The sequence below is a fragment of the Stegostoma tigrinum genome, chromosome X, assembly GCF_030684315.1.
Source record: "Stegostoma tigrinum isolate sSteTig4 chromosome X, sSteTig4.hap1, whole genome shotgun sequence".
Lineage (NCBI taxonomy): Eukaryota > Metazoa > Chordata > Chondrichthyes > Orectolobiformes > Stegostomatidae > Stegostoma > Stegostoma tigrinum.
In genome coordinates this window covers 16469814-16485262 of record NC_081404.1, presented here as the reverse complement: position 1 = coordinate 16485262, position 15449 = coordinate 16469814, and the positions used below count along the sequence as shown (strand labels likewise).

Sequence of the window (15449 nt, the reverse complement as noted above, 5' to 3'; positions counted from 1 at the left end):
TTTTGGGGGCTGTTTTCTGTCTCTACTCAAAGCAAAATCCTGCAGATGCTGGACATCTGAAACAGGCACAGAGAATGCTGGAGAAACTCAGCAGGTCTCGCAGGGGCTGTGGAGCGAAAACTAGTGTTAGTGGTTCGAATCTGATGTGACTCTCCTGCGGTTCTTCTTCATTGAGATGAGGTTAAAGATGGCAGCTATCTTTCGGCTCATGGCAGTAGATCTCCTGTGTTGCTGTACAGACAGAGAGGGCTGGATACTGCGGTTCATTACAGCATTCATCATGAACATTTCCTGGCTGGTGTCTGTCAGGGCTGTCAATGGCAGGGTGCCTCCTAGTGACTGGAAGCCTACACTGCGACACTTGGTACTCCTCAGGAAGATGAGCTGCAACCATAAAGCTGCAACCTTCTTTCAGGGAAGAAGACAGAATCCAGCTGAAAGACTTCAGGACTTCACAAAAAAAGGAATCAGCTCCGCAACGGCAAATATGCAAAATTCATGAATTGCATAAAAATTCCATTACAAGTCTGTTTTCTTGAAGACATTCGAAGATATGCACTGTGTGACTGCTACTGTGTTAGTCCAGCCACCCACACGCTGATATTTAAATGAATCTTACTGCTACTGCAGCCCATGAGGAAAGAGCTCACAAACACTCCCACGACAGGCAATTAGCAACAAGAGTGGAGCCCCACAAGATTAATCAGTTCGCATGAACTGTGTCAGTTCCCAAAGTAATGCCAGCACTGGGCTTTTCCGTAGCCCATTGCCTGACCTTCCTGTTTGCTGACCTGTTCATATGATCATTTTTAATTCATTCCTGGGATATGCATGTCACTGGCTTGGCTCAGCATTTATTGCCCCGTCCCTAGTTGCCCCCTTGAGAAGGTGGTGGTGAGCTGCCTTCTTGAACTGCTGCAGTCCATGTGTTGTAGGTAGGGAGGGAATTCCAAGATTCTGACCCAGAGACAGTAAAGGAGCAGCGATATATTTCCAAGTCAGGCTGGTGAGTGGAGGGGGACTTGCAGGGGGTGGTGATCCCATGTATCTGCTACTCTTGTCCTTCTCAATGGAAGTGGTCGTGGATTTGGAAGGTGCTGTCTGAGGATCTCCAGTGAATTTCTGCAATGCATCTTGTAGATAGTACAAATTGCTAATACGGAGCGTCGGTGGTGGACAGAGTGGATACTTGTGGATGTGGGGCCAATCAAGCGGCTGCTTTATCCTGGACAGTGTTGAGCTGCTTCGGCGTTGTTGGGGCTGCCCCCATCCAGGCAAGTGGGGAGTATCCCATCCCACTCCTGACTTGTGCCTTGTAGATGGTGGACAGGCTTTGGGGAGTCAGGAGGTGAGTTACTCGCTGCAGGATTCCCATCCTCTGACCTGCTCTTGTAGTCATTGTGTTTATGTGGTGTGTCGGTGGAGTTTCTGGTCAATGGTAACCCCCAGGATGTCGATAGTGGGGGATTCAGTGATGGTAATACCATGAATGTCAAGGGGCAATGGTTAGACTGTTTCTTATTGGAGATGGTCATAGCCTGGCATTTGTGTGGCACAAATGTTACTTGCCATTTGTCAGCCCAAGCCTGGATGTTGTCCAGACCTTGTTGCATTTGAACATGGACTGCTTCAGGATCCGAGGAGTTGTGAATGGTACTGAACATTGTGCAATCACTGGCAAACATCCCCACCTCTGACCTTATGATGGAGGGATGATAACAACATTAAAAAAAAGGAACAGGAGTAGGACACTATTTGGCCCACATCAGCCCTTCAATAAGATGACGCTGTGGTCTAGGCCACACTTTCCTGCCTGCCCCGCCAATTATTTTTAAAAAACTCAATAATCCGGCCTCCTCTGGCCTCCAGGGAAGAGAATTCCAAAACTAATGACCCTCAAGGAGAGGAAATTCCTACTCATTGCCGTCTTAGCTGGGAATGGAAATAATCTGAGGGAAGGTCCTGCAGTATCTCATCTGTACAGACCACAGTTTTTCATGTTGAGATGCTGCTTCTCATTCCAGTCCATGGGGAGGCTTCCGTCTAAATGTGTGATGTTCGGCCTGCACCTTGCAAGCTGAGGATAAATGTTGTGGCTCCCACCCATCACCCTCAACATCTCTGTGATCTGACCAAGTTGGTGAACGGTGGTGTAGTCAAATGTAGATAGGACTGACTGTTCACCAAGGTAGTAGCTGCTCGTGTGACTCTGAATACAGCTAATTCCCTAAAGCTGCACAAGAAGGTCAAAAACATTCAAGGACCCGACAGAGAAAGGGAGATTGGAGATGGGAGTGGTCGCTTGCAGAGAGACATCAAAGATTATTTAGTAGATAGAGGTATAGAGAGAACATATGAAAGGAGTGTTGTATAGGGGGAGAGTTGGCAAGGGGCATATAAAATAAGGGCAGCCATTTACAATGTCAGCTAGCATGGGCACCAGGGCAGGATGTTGGGTGATCATTCCGGAGAGAATAGGGTCAAGGGAGCAGGGAGCTGAGTCTCATGCCCAAGCTGTGATCTGACAGGGCGTGAGGAGAGCGATCAAAATTAACCTCTTGTTAACTTGACCCAAATGCCGGGTTTAACTTGATGTAAAATTATTGGTTTTCCAATTAACCTCCACTACTGCATAATTATGCATGTATTTTTCATAAAAACCTTACTAAGTGTTTTTCAGGCCATCTGTGAAGACATTTTGGATCGGGAGGAGTCCCGAGAGCAACAATAACTATGGGTGAATTGTCGTTTCTTTTATTTAATTGCTGCTTATGGGATCTTGCTGTGCGCAAATCAGCTTCCAAGGTTACAACAGTGGAAACACTTCAAAGGTACTCCACTGGCTTCAAGGGGCTTTGGCACATCCCAAAGGGGCGCAAGTCGCTATGCAAATGCAAGTCTTTCCTTTATTTTGCCAATGGGCACTTTTTTGCTAACTATCACGGGGAGGATAAGTATGGTCTGAGGATTTCCGAATTGTAGCCTGTTGCTCAGTCAGTCCCTGAAATGTTGCTGCTGTGTGTCTTGCCAATTATCAGTGATTAATGGCCTAATGCAATTCCTTTCTTCACATGCACTCTCTGACATACCTGGGTTGTTGTGGCATGGTAGTAATGTCATTTATCCCTGAATAACTGAACCACAAGTTCAAAACCCCAACTCCACCAGAAGTATGTCTGAGGGGGGGTAAAAAATCCATACTGCAATGCTTCTAAAAATGGTCTGCAGAACACAGTTGTCAGTTAGTGCAACTAAATATTTATTAGTTTTCCATAGTGTGAAATTAGAAAATAATAGCTCTTTCATGGAGCATGGGTGTCCTTTGCAAGGCCAACACATTTTGCCCATCCCCAGTTGCCCCTTGAACTGAGTGGCTTGCCAGTTTCAAAGCTTAAGTGTCAATCACATGGCTGCGGGCCTGGAGTCACATGTAGGCCAGGCCAGGTCAGGCTGGCAGATTTCCTTCACTGAAGTGAACCAGATGGCTTTTTACAATCATCAATGATAATTGTCACAGTAACTATGACAGAGACTTGTTTTTTAAATATTAATTGAATTTAAATTCCACCAGGGGCTGTGGTAAGGTTTGAAATCATGCTCCCCAGAGAATTCACCTGGTCCTCTGGATCACCCGTCCGGTGACATTACTCCAATCAAAAGAATGCAAGCCCCTAAATGTCAAAATAAAATTTTATCAGGGAGGCACTGATGTCAACTGTAAACTAAGCCAGGATAAAAAATGTCATGGTGCATTGATCCTTCTTTCATTGTAAAAATAATTTGATTTGGAATAACTTCAGGTCCTCGATCCAAATTAGCCTTTAAATAGCTTTTACCCCTGGTACCAGACAATGATCACAAAAGATTGTGCATTGCTATAAAAAGTAGCAACAAACTTTGGAAGAATATATGTTCAAGTCAGGGAAGGGAGGGAATCTCAGCCAAGCCTATGTCTGTGTTCACCCACTTCTGTCCATGCATACACTTACTACGAGGGACTGAGACCCTGAGCCAGTTACTTAGAAAATCAATCAGTTTAGGCCTTTGAGTGGAATATTTTTGCAATCAGTGAGCCCTGTCTTGCTACATTACAACACTGAGGTAAAGCAGAAAACACAGTCATAAGACAAAGGTCGATGGATTGCTGATTCAAAAGGGGATCAAGAGTTACAGGGAGAAGGTAGGAGAATGGGATTGAGAAACAGATTGGCCATCAAATGGAGGAGCAGACTCAATGGGCTGAATGGCTTAAATCTATTCCTATATCTCATGGTCTTATAGTAAAAATAATAGGAACAGGAGTAGGCCATTTGGCCCTTCGAAGCTACTCCTCCATTCAATATGATCATCTAACTCGGTTTCCTATTCCGTCTTTCTCCCCCTATTCTTTGATCCCTTTTGTCCTAAGAAGGATATCTGTAGGAAATATAGGGAAATATAGGTAGAGTAAGTAGATTGAATGTCATGACTTGCTCTGCCCTTGGCTGGGCTCAATTTGGGCCCCTCCTTGCCTTGATTGTTCAGTTCCCTGTGGGGTGGTTGGTTGGCCACTGAAAATTTTGAGAACAAGACACCTCCATCTCGAAATAGCACTCAGATCTGAAAGCATATGTTCTTGTGCCTGACTGATGGTACCCAAAGAGTTTTACATTCAGGATAAAGCAAATACCTGGTAACATTCAACTCTGACAATCCGACAACTAGATAACCTAGCAGCTCCAATTGAATGCACTGCTCTTTGAAGCTCTCAGTCACTATGTATTTTGTTGCTTTTCAGGCCTGTGGAAAATGCATTGGACACCGGAGCATGCCCAGAAGCCAGAGCATTACCCCGACATCTCATTTACAACCTCCTCTCCAGCACCCAAACCAGACGATAGCAATCTCACCCAGCAACGTCACCAGTACGTATGGGCGAACGACAACATTTCTGCACTGTCTGCTTCCAATCTGCTGAAGAAGTTTGCAGAGAAATACTCTGGGCTTGTGAACTCTTCATATGAGAGACCTGAGCTAAATCCTTATGCAGATGGGTCTTTTGGGTCAGTTCATGAGCAAAAGAGTGAAAATGATACCTGGCAAATGTCACTGAGTGTAAATGATACATATTCTATAAACTCAGTCCATGAGGGCCTTTCTGGCAGTAAAACAGAAACTCATCCCACTGTCCCAGCAGGTGACAGCAGTGTAGGGATAGGCAGTTCCTCTGTCACAGCCAATAGTCACTCTGAATCTCGCTATCCAAATCATGTATGTGGTCCCACCGCTCTCCCGAGTCTTCAGTCTAGCCTTGTCCCAGTTGGAACATCTCTGGAATTCTCATCAGGTTACAATGGTACTTACTTACCCTCAGCTTACTGCAGCCAAACATCACTGGCAGCCCCTTCCTCTTATTCTTTACCTTTAAGTAGCTCGAGCCTTCTACAGCCAGTGCATCCCACACCCACTATAGTCCCATCTTACAGTTCAGCTTTAGCTGGAGGAAGCCCACTGCACACGTACCCTTCAAATAGAGACCCGAGCGAATCAAGCATGGGCCCTGGTTACACGGGGGCCCATCTCCCATCTTCGTACGTCCCCTCGGGCATTCCAGCTCCTATTCTTCTAACCCCTACGGCCCGACCTTCCACTGTCTCTGGCTATGATAACCAAAGGCACAACGTGGCTCCTGGCTCAGTGTCGCCTGTCAACAATGGCTCGGGCAGATCTTTGAAGAGAAAAGCCTCAGCAGCAAAGGAGCTGGAGAGTACTGGTAGATACAGAAGGTACAATTATGGACCACAAAGGACTATTTCGGCGGCTTACCAGTTGCCAGCAGATGTTGGTCCTGATGATTGCAAAGGTGATGGCTTCGGCAGAAACAATGAGGTGTTGTCTGTCGAGTCGAAGAGGAAACAAGGTCTTGTGGATGATCTTATTGGCAAATACAGTGGCCAGGAAGGGAAAGGAGTGATGCCTCCGCTCTACAGCCATGACGAACATCTGCTGCAATCAAGACCGACGGAAGCGCTTGTGCAGTTCAGCCCTACGTTATTAAATCGGGAAATGGTTGATGACCATGGCCTCACATTTAGTCACCAGCTGCAGAGAGGAGCAGTTGAAGAACCTGGATTCTCAGCTTTTAAACCTTGTGACAAATGAAGTAGTTGACTGTGGTCCTCCAGTACAACGGGGCGATATTGCTAGACAGGATAGTGTGAAAGCACTGATTGAGGAGCACGTGTTGTGGCCCCTGCTGAGGCCTGTGGCTTACTGTGGTGGGAAGCGAACCACCCAAAAGCATTTTGGTGTTCGGACCCTGCCGTGGGTGTAAAACAATGCTCACAAGGTGTATCGCCTCCTGCCTCGGGGCAACCTTCCTAAAGGTCAGTGGGTCATCTTTCATCTCCAAATGGAAGGGAGATGGAGAGATGATCTTGCAGGCTATGTTTCTCACGGCCCAATCCCTTCAACTGTCTGTTATCTTCATAAATGAACTCAATGCTATGCTCTCTAATACTAGCAGTGAAGAGAGTAACCATCTAAGCTATATTAAAGCCAAACTATTGTCTCATGTAGAAGGCATGGTGAACTTGAGCAGTGACCATATCATAGTCAACAAAGGTACCAGGCATCTGGATGACATAGAGGAGACTATACACAGGTATTTTGTAAAGCGACTTGACGTCTCTCCATCCGACAGCATTGCAAGATGTCAGATTTTAATCTATGGCTTGTCTCAACAAGACCACAGCCTGAGCGATGGGGAAATTTGCACCATACAGAGGGGTATTCTGGGAGTGACCTGATACAGCTCTGTCAACAGGCTACCCCCTATGGGGGCTTTGAAAACGCTCTTTGCAAAGTTCAGCCCAGTGTCTTGCAAAAGGAGCTGAAGTTGTACTCAGAGTGGAGCAGGTTATTCGGAACTCGCGCCTGACCGTGACGTTTGTGAGGCCCAGGTGGAATGGCAGGGGGTGGGGGTGGAGGAAAGCTGGGAAGGAGAAGCAAAGGAAGAAGCTGGTCTGCAGCATCAAGTGAACAACAGCATGATTGGGATCGGCGGCACCAGTTTAGATGCCCAGGATGCTGCTTGGGCACCCCAATGACCTGAGCTGTTCAGATGCCATCTTGATAAAGGACAAACCAGGGGCATCCTTTACCCAAATCTGAAGCAGATGTTAGTCAATTTGCATAAACAAATGAGGCGTCTTCTGCCTGCTTCTGGTCCCTGCTATCATTTTGTTTTTCCGTGAGGTAGTGTGTCTGAGCTGATGACCTCTAGGGAAACCAGTGCTAAACATCGCATGTGTGAAAACAAGCAAATCTCCATCGCTGAGATCTCAGAGTTCACTCCGAACTTCAACCTCCAAACCCTTCCAACCCTCATCTCTTCCTGACCTGGCCTGCTGGCTCTCCACCCAACAGCAGTCACTGACTCCTACCTCCCTGAGACCCCTGTGATTCCCTCTGTTTAACTGCCTGGAATCTGGGGCATTAACCTGTGTTCAGGCTGTTACCTCAGCCCTGTTGATGTTATGATGAAGTCCCAGGCCCGAAATTGGAGGTCCTCGAGCGTCTCCATTCGAGAGCGATTCTTGTGAGATGTCTGTGAAGGGGCATGCTTATTTCCGAACTCCTCACATTAACCTCAATGACATCTCCACAATCAAGTGGAGAAATGCGCTGATGGTACTTCTGTAGGCGACAGTAATGTTGGGATGCTGGTTACTGTTCAAACCTTTGCATATTCTGGTTTAATTGTGGCTCAAATGAATCAAAACTAGATAGTTTTTAAAAAAAACTGTTGCTGCTGGCTCAGTCCAAAGGTAGGTCATTTCACTCCAGATGTCATGGCATTTGTCCTCATTGCGAAGATAACAGCACACCCTGTGGCTGTTTTTGTTCCACTGGGTGTAAAAAGCAGTCTGTTTTATCATCCTTAAATTTGCGCTGTTTTATTAAGAGTATTGCTTCAGCTACTGAAGACAGCTATGATTATTTAGCTTCAGGGTATGTGATGAATTCTTTTGTGCCAGATTCCATCAAGCAGTTTTAGGTTAGCTAGTAATGAAACAGTTGTTACATTATGAAAGGCAAGAGCTTATGGTCCTGACTGAGCTGACAGTCTCGCCAGGCTGGGAAATAGGAAATCAAGCAGACTTTCTGCTCTGGATGGCTAACCAGGACAGTGGATGGTGCTATGTGTGAATAATTGGCAAGGATAGAATAGGGTCCAGCAACTATAATAGCTGCTATGAATAAAAAACATGAGAGTCAGTATTCATTCAGTGGACTTGCGAATGAAACAAGTCTGTTTTGGATGAGGAACCATGGGTCACCCCTGAAATTGCACATCGTCAAGGGTCCCACAGACAAGTCAAATAACAGTATGATTCAGTGAGTACAACTATGTCCCAGACACCACCATCACCATCCCTGGATGTGTCTTGTCCCATCGGCAGGACAGACCCAGCAGAGGTGGTGGCACAGTGGGATACAGTTGGGAGAGAATTGCTCTGGGAGTCCTCAACATTGACTCGGAACCTCATGAAGTGTCGGGTCAAATATAGAAAAGGAAATCTCCAACTGATTCCTGTTCACCATGCCATTGCTCCCTTGACTGATAACTCAGTACTGGAGACAGGCAATAAAATGTCAGTGGCAGAAGGGAAAACCAACTGGACATTGTCCTCACCAATCTACCAGTTGCAGATGCATCTGCCCACGACAGTATAAGTAGGAGTCATTACTGTACAGCCCTTGTTACAACAAAGTCCTGTCTTCACAGCTGAGGATGCCCTTCAGCATTTTGTGTGGTACTACACCATGATAAATGGGATAGATTTTCAACATATCTGGCAACTATTAATTGGGCCATCATGAGCTGCTATGGGCCATCAGCAGCAGCAGAATTTGATTCAATAGCAATCTGTAACCTTATGCCCTGGTGAATTCTCCAGTCTACCTTTATCATCAAGCCAGGGGATCACCCCTGGTTCAACAGGAACACCATACCACTTGCAGGTTCCCCTCCAAGCCATTCATCATCCTGGAAATATATTGCCATTCCTTCCGCATCTCTGGGTCAAAATCCCTAGCAGTATTGTGGGTCAACCTACAGCACATGGTCTGCAGTGGTTCAAGAAGGCAGCTCTCCACCACCTTCTCAAAGGGCATTTTAAAGGAATTAGCCTGTTTATTTTAAATGGTTAATGTTAAAATGAGCGGCAGATAAATGGGAACACCATCACCTTCAAATTCCCTTCCAAGCTACCCAACATCCAGACTTGGAAATATGTCGCCGTTCCTTCATTGTCACTGGGTCAGAATCCTGGAACTCCTTCCCTATGGGCATTGTGGGTCAACCCACAGCACATGGACTGCAGCAGTTCAAGAAAGCAGCTCACCCCCACCTTCTCCAGAGGCAACTAGGGATGGGGCAATAAATGCTGGGCCCAGCCAGTGACACCCACATCCTGGAAATGAATAAAAAAAGTGAGTGAAATAAATTTAATAAGAATGCATTTAGCCTTTGTACAATATCAGACAGTACAAATAATATCAAATTTCTCCCAGTCAATATTTGTATAGCCAAGTAAATTTTGGCTGTGAAATTTGATAACCAGCAAATGACAACATGGGAACTACATTCATTGCTCCATATGCTTCATGTGGCTCATATCTTTAAGTGGGTGCAGCATTGAATGGTTCCACACACTGAACAGCAGTTGAAAAATATGAGAGACTAGCATGTGTTCAAGCTAGCCTTTAACTCCAGTCTGAAGCACATAAAGGGGAGGTGGGTTCTGGCTTGCAAACTGCACAAAATCATTTTACAATCAATTCTCATTTGGGAAAGCCACAAGAATGATACAGTCAGTTCCCCTGTCCACAATATCTCCACTGTGACCTGGGAGTAAAGGGACGTCAAATAGGAGGGCGTACGTGGATACTGAAAAAGAGCATCAGAATAAAATTTATTATTTGTTTCGTTGTGCGAGTCTGGGTTAAATTTGAAAGATAATGTCAAAATTTCACTTTCATCCTATTCCTTTGGCTGGAAATCATCAGTAAAAAGCACAATGGTCATAAGTCCAATTAAGTTGGATTCTGGCCTTCCTGACCAGAGTTTCTGGTTTGCAAGTTTGGAACAGAACTCCACCCATTCCCAACAGAGTCACCAATATCACAGGAGGGCTGGAGGCAAAGTGTGATTGAAGGATGGCACTCCCAAGCTGGCAGTTTCATTTTACCCAGAATGGCAGGTTATTAGACCAGGAAGTGTCTCTTTCCAATAAAAGCAAAATCCTGCAGACAAACAAATTGCTGGAAAAACTCAGCAGGTCTGGCAGCATCTGTGGAGAAAAAAACAGAGTTAACGTTTCATGTCTAGTGACCCTTCTTCGGAACTCAACCTTTTTAGCCTCAATCTTTACTCTCTCCTTCCTCCGCCCCTTATCCAACTACATCCTTAAGTGATTGCAAGAGTACCCTTCTCTGACTTACACAGACATATATTCTAAATGTTTGTATAAAGATTGATATCAGCTCCAAATTTGCTTTTTGTCAGTCAGAACCTGCCCCATATTGTTCCACTGAGATTCTCCAATTGCTAATTTTATCAAATATCAAACCCTTTGGCTGTTTGCAACAGGAAGACATAACCGTACTTAAAAGCCAGCACTTGAGAAAATTAGAACGTAGTGTCCAACTTTAGATGCGATTCCGAGTTTGGACAATACTTGCTTGCCAATCCTGAATGTTGCTAAGAATTCGACTAACAACTAGTTTAAGATTATTAGTTGGGGTGAGACACACTTTACGAGTGCTCAAAGGTACATGTATTCACAAGGTAAGGCTCTGTGCTTTGCAAACAGAAAGCCGCATTGATCCTTGCCCTATTAAACAAAATAAGGGAGTCTGCTTTTCCCTGGTGGATGCATCATGGCCATGCCAACCAATCAGTAACCTCTTCTCCTCCAGTATAAATTATTTCCTTTGCGATGTGGTATTCTTGTGATTTTGTCCTGATGAATGCAAAATGAAAAGCTTTGACAGCAAGTCTGTTTTTTTCAGCAATGATTATCCTACTGTTATAGTACCTCAGTGTCACTTGTACATTTCCTTCTTGTAATGATTGAAGTTTTACAAAGTACAGGATGCATAAAAACTGCATTTCTTTTCTTATTAATAAAATGCTATTATATTATTTTTGTTTCAGAGTTCTACATTTTTTAAAGCTGCAAGATTGCATTGCAGAGCAATATATAGCGAAACAAGCCTGTAATAAGTAAAATAATAAGTACAAGCTGTGATATTTCAAATCACTGCTGGAAACATTGTTAGGTAAGCACCGTTTTTAAATGTCCAGTTCAGTTACATTGAAGGCCATATTTTGGCAAGTTCCTGGTAAGCTTCTAAAGCCTCTGTAAACAGTAATTCTGTCATTAGCATCTACGGAGAGTGAAACAGCGTCAATATTTCAGCTTCAGGACCTTTTTTCGGAAATGTTACCTCTTGTTTTTTTCTCCACAGATGCTGCCAGGCCTGCTGAGTTTCTCCAACACTTGCTGTTTATGCTTCGGGTTTCCAACATCTGCAGGATTTTGCTTTTATCTTAGTCCTGTCATTGGCCTTGTTGTGCGTTGTCACTGGTTCGCTAAAATAGAATACCACTGTCTTTTGCTGCTTCTCTGAAATATAAGCTTCAAAAATAAATTTCAAAAGATATTTGCACAGATATAAAACCCATTATTGTAGAACATGAAGTAAAGATTGGGTTTCCAACTATTTACTGCGTTATAAGCCTTAAGCTTTAAGAATGAAATTAGGCCATTCAGCCCATTAGGTCTGATGATCATTTGATCATGGCTGATATGTTTCTGAATCCCATTCTCCCGCCTCCTCCCCATAGCTCTTAATCTCCTGACTAATCAAGACCTTATATATCTCTGTCTTAAAGACACTCAGTGACTTAACCTCCACAGCCCTCTGTGGCAAGCAAACAAGCAACTAAATCTAGCCTTCATTTAAGTTCTTACACCAGCTCAGGTTGTTTTGGAATATTCCAGGACATTCGTCCCTTTTTCATCTCAAAAATGATCAAGACCAATCACAAAGTCTGTATCACCTTCCCCCCTTACACCACACAAATCAACACAGTCTATATAAATTAACACACATAGCTGTAGTTCCTTTAAGAGGGATGCAGAATCACTGGCATCAGAGATAATTCACTTGATTAATTCCAGAGATGAAAGGCCTGTCTCAAGAAGAGAGATTGAGCAGTTCAGGCCTCTCCTCACTAGAGTTTAGAAGAATGAGATCTAATTGAGGTTTAGAAGATGCTAAAGAGAATTGACAAAGTAGACGCAGAGAGGATGTTTCCCCTTATGCGGCAATCTAGTACATTTTAGAATAAGGGGTTGCAGATTTAAAACAGAGATTAGAAGAAATTACTTCTCTCAAAGGATGTGAACCTGTAGAATTCACTCCCCTGGAGTGCAGTGGAAGGTGGGACACTGAGCAAATGTAAAGTGGAGTTTTTAGTTAGCAACAGGCTGAATGGTTATGCAGAGCGGGCAGGAGAGTGGAGTTAAGGCCAGGATGAGATGAGGATGATTGTTTTAAATGGCAGAGCAGACTCGATGGGCTGAACGGCCTACTCCTGCTTCTAGTTCTGATGTTATTCTGAGGCACATTCACGTACTTAAGCATTCAGTACAGCCAAACAGAGGGCAAGATTTGGAAAATGTAGGAGCACATCAATTAGTTTTCCAGAAAATAGGTAATTCAGTAAGAGATACAGATTAAATAGGTGGTTTAATGATGTACCAGATGCACATTTGAAATTGATTCTTATTGCTTGCTTTTTAGAGTTGAGTTTGCAGTTGAATTACTATTTTACTATTTGAACTCTTTATTAAACTCCATCATGGTAAAGCTTACCTTTTACAAATTGGATACAGATGAGGAATGCCATTTGATACCCTCATCCAAAAATAATCCACACTGTTACACCTCTTTGCTTCTTGTTTAAACTGCTTGAAGCAGTAGACAAATCCAAATTACTTGAAGCATTCTTTGTTCCAGAAATGACCTTATGACAATTTTGAGTTGGTGGAGTAAGAATTGGACTATCAGGAGTCTCAAAATGACTCGTATTTTCTCTGTTCCCAGGCATGAGTGTCTTTTGTTGCAACAGGAATTGATGAGAAATTCTCATCTGAACAAAGAAAGGGACTTTTTTTTGTACAGTGAGTCATTAGGATATGTAATTAATTCTTTACCAGAATTGAAGAACAAGGAAGGCAAGGGCTATGTGGGGGAGAGACAAGAAAGTGAGGTTCAGACCACAACCAGATCACCCATGGCAAAGTAAGGGCTGATGACCTTCTACATTTAAGCACTATATTACCGTGGCGACTATGCTTTCATTTGAAAAGGGGCTCCATACTTGTGTACTTGCCAAAACTGAAAGATAGACAGATATGGAAAAGCAGTCAGGTGAGATTAGTTGGCAGTGTTGACACCAGCTAGGTCAAAATCCTGGAATTCTCCCCCTAAGGGCATTGTGGGTCTATCTACAGCACATGCACTACAGTGGTTCTAGAAGATAGATCATCCCCATCTTCTCAAGGGGGCAACTAGGGACAGGCTGGACCCAGCCAGCGATGCCCATGTCCCATGAGTAAGTTATAAAAACTAAGTTGGAGAGGGCAATGGAACAGCCACAATGAGCCAAATGGTCATCTTTAGTGCTTTGAATCAGTTTTCGAAACAGATAAGAAAAAATAATCTGCAAACCAGGACGTGTTTTTTTCATTTGTGTAGATGTAGTCATATCGTTGGCACCGCAGATAGAATTCACAATATTAAATGGTGGTAGGAGCTCATAACATCAACCAGGTCCTGGTAATTTCTAAACATTGGCAGCAAAACACTGTTGATCCCGGAAATACTTTGGATATACTCTTCAATGATTACTTCTATGTTCTTTCAAGCTCCACATTGTCTCTTCACATCGTTGACTGCAGCCTTTAAGCAAAGTGTGTTGAGCAGCATACAAGACTCATTAGTGCTCCAACAAGCCTCCAGCTTGTCTGAGCCTTCTAAAAGGAAGCTGCAGAAACTGAAAATAAACAGCTGCTGATTGCCAGTAATGCACTCATCTGTAAGTGGGATTAAGACAAATGGATCATCCATTCGAGAAGAGTCCCCACGTTCTTGGTTGAGGCCCTGGAGGTAGAGGAGGTGAGGAACTGTGTTTCCACAGGAGCGAGGAGTCTCCCTCTTGGGCCATCCTGTGAAGTGAATGGGAACAAGTGGCCAGAGGAGTGAACTCCTGGTGTCCCTCCTGTAGGACCTGGAAGCGGGCTGAAACAAGCTCAATGACTTCCCACGGCTAGTGAAGGTCAGTGAATGCATCTCCTCAACACACCAACAGTCTCTGACACTTCTCCATGGAGCATAGCACACTCCCACACCCTGTCACTCATGCTGCAGCACCCACTGGGTTAATTTTCAGATACTCCACTCTGCTTTCACACCACTTTCTATTAACGCCATCCACATCTCACTATGCCCATATATGCCAGCTATTCAGCCCTGGCAGATGCATCACAAAAATATGGTGCAACAAGATGACTGACATTGCTTCCACTCCCTTGCAGGGCAAGGTGGCACACAGCCAGAGAGTTTGATATACAAGACACATCTTTGTCTCCTGGACTCTATAGCAGAGAAAGTGCTCCATAACATCTTCCTCTCTTAGTCTGTCATGGAAGTGGTGACATGCCCCGCTGTCAGGCAATGTCTCATGGTCACTATTGTGGTTCCCACTGCAGCAAAGGCAGAAGTTACCTCTTGGTCTTGTAATGGTAGGTCAGACTGCAGCTATGTGAATGGTTTTGGTTGCCATGCTGACCCAGACTACTGTCACCATGGCTGCGGAGATCATAGTTCCAAACATCTGATCAGACCACATTTGGAATATTGTGAGCAGCTTTGGGCTCAGTATCTAAGGAAGGGTGGGCTTGCCTTTGAGGGGATTCAGAGGAGGCTCACAAGAATGATCTCAGGATGAATGGCCTGTTATATAAAGGGCAGTTGAGGAGTTTGGATCTGTACTTGGAGTTTAGCAGAATGAGGGCGAGGGAGGAGATCTGATTGAAACTTACAGAATACTGAGAGGCCTGGATAGAGTGGACGTGGAGAAGATATTTCCACGAGTAGGAGAAACTGGGACGCAGAAGCATAGCCTCAGGGTGAAGGGATGACCATGTAGAACTGAGATGAGGAGGAATTTCTTTAGCTAGAGAATGGCGAATCAGTGGAATTTGTTGCTGCAGAGGGCTGTGGAGTTATTGACTGTGTTTACGACTCAGATGCGAAACTTCTTGATGAGTAAAGGGACTGGGGTTAAGAAACATATCAATCAGAATTGAATGGTGGAGCAAACTTGAAGG

The 15449-nt window shown here is 44.4% G+C and overlaps 1 protein-coding gene across 1 annotated transcript; it reads left to right on the top strand.

The window, feature by feature from the left end:
* The first annotated feature begins 4785 nt into the window (after positions 1-4785).
* LOC125448208 (fidgetin-like) lies at positions 4786-6788 on the top strand. Its single transcript, XM_059643451.1, is given in 3 exon segments — positions 4786-5920; positions 6075-6259; positions 6261-6788. Coding segments are annotated over 3 exon segments (1845 nt in total). The 5' UTR covers positions 4786-4788.
* The last annotated feature ends 8661 nt before the right edge of the window (positions 6789-15449 follow it).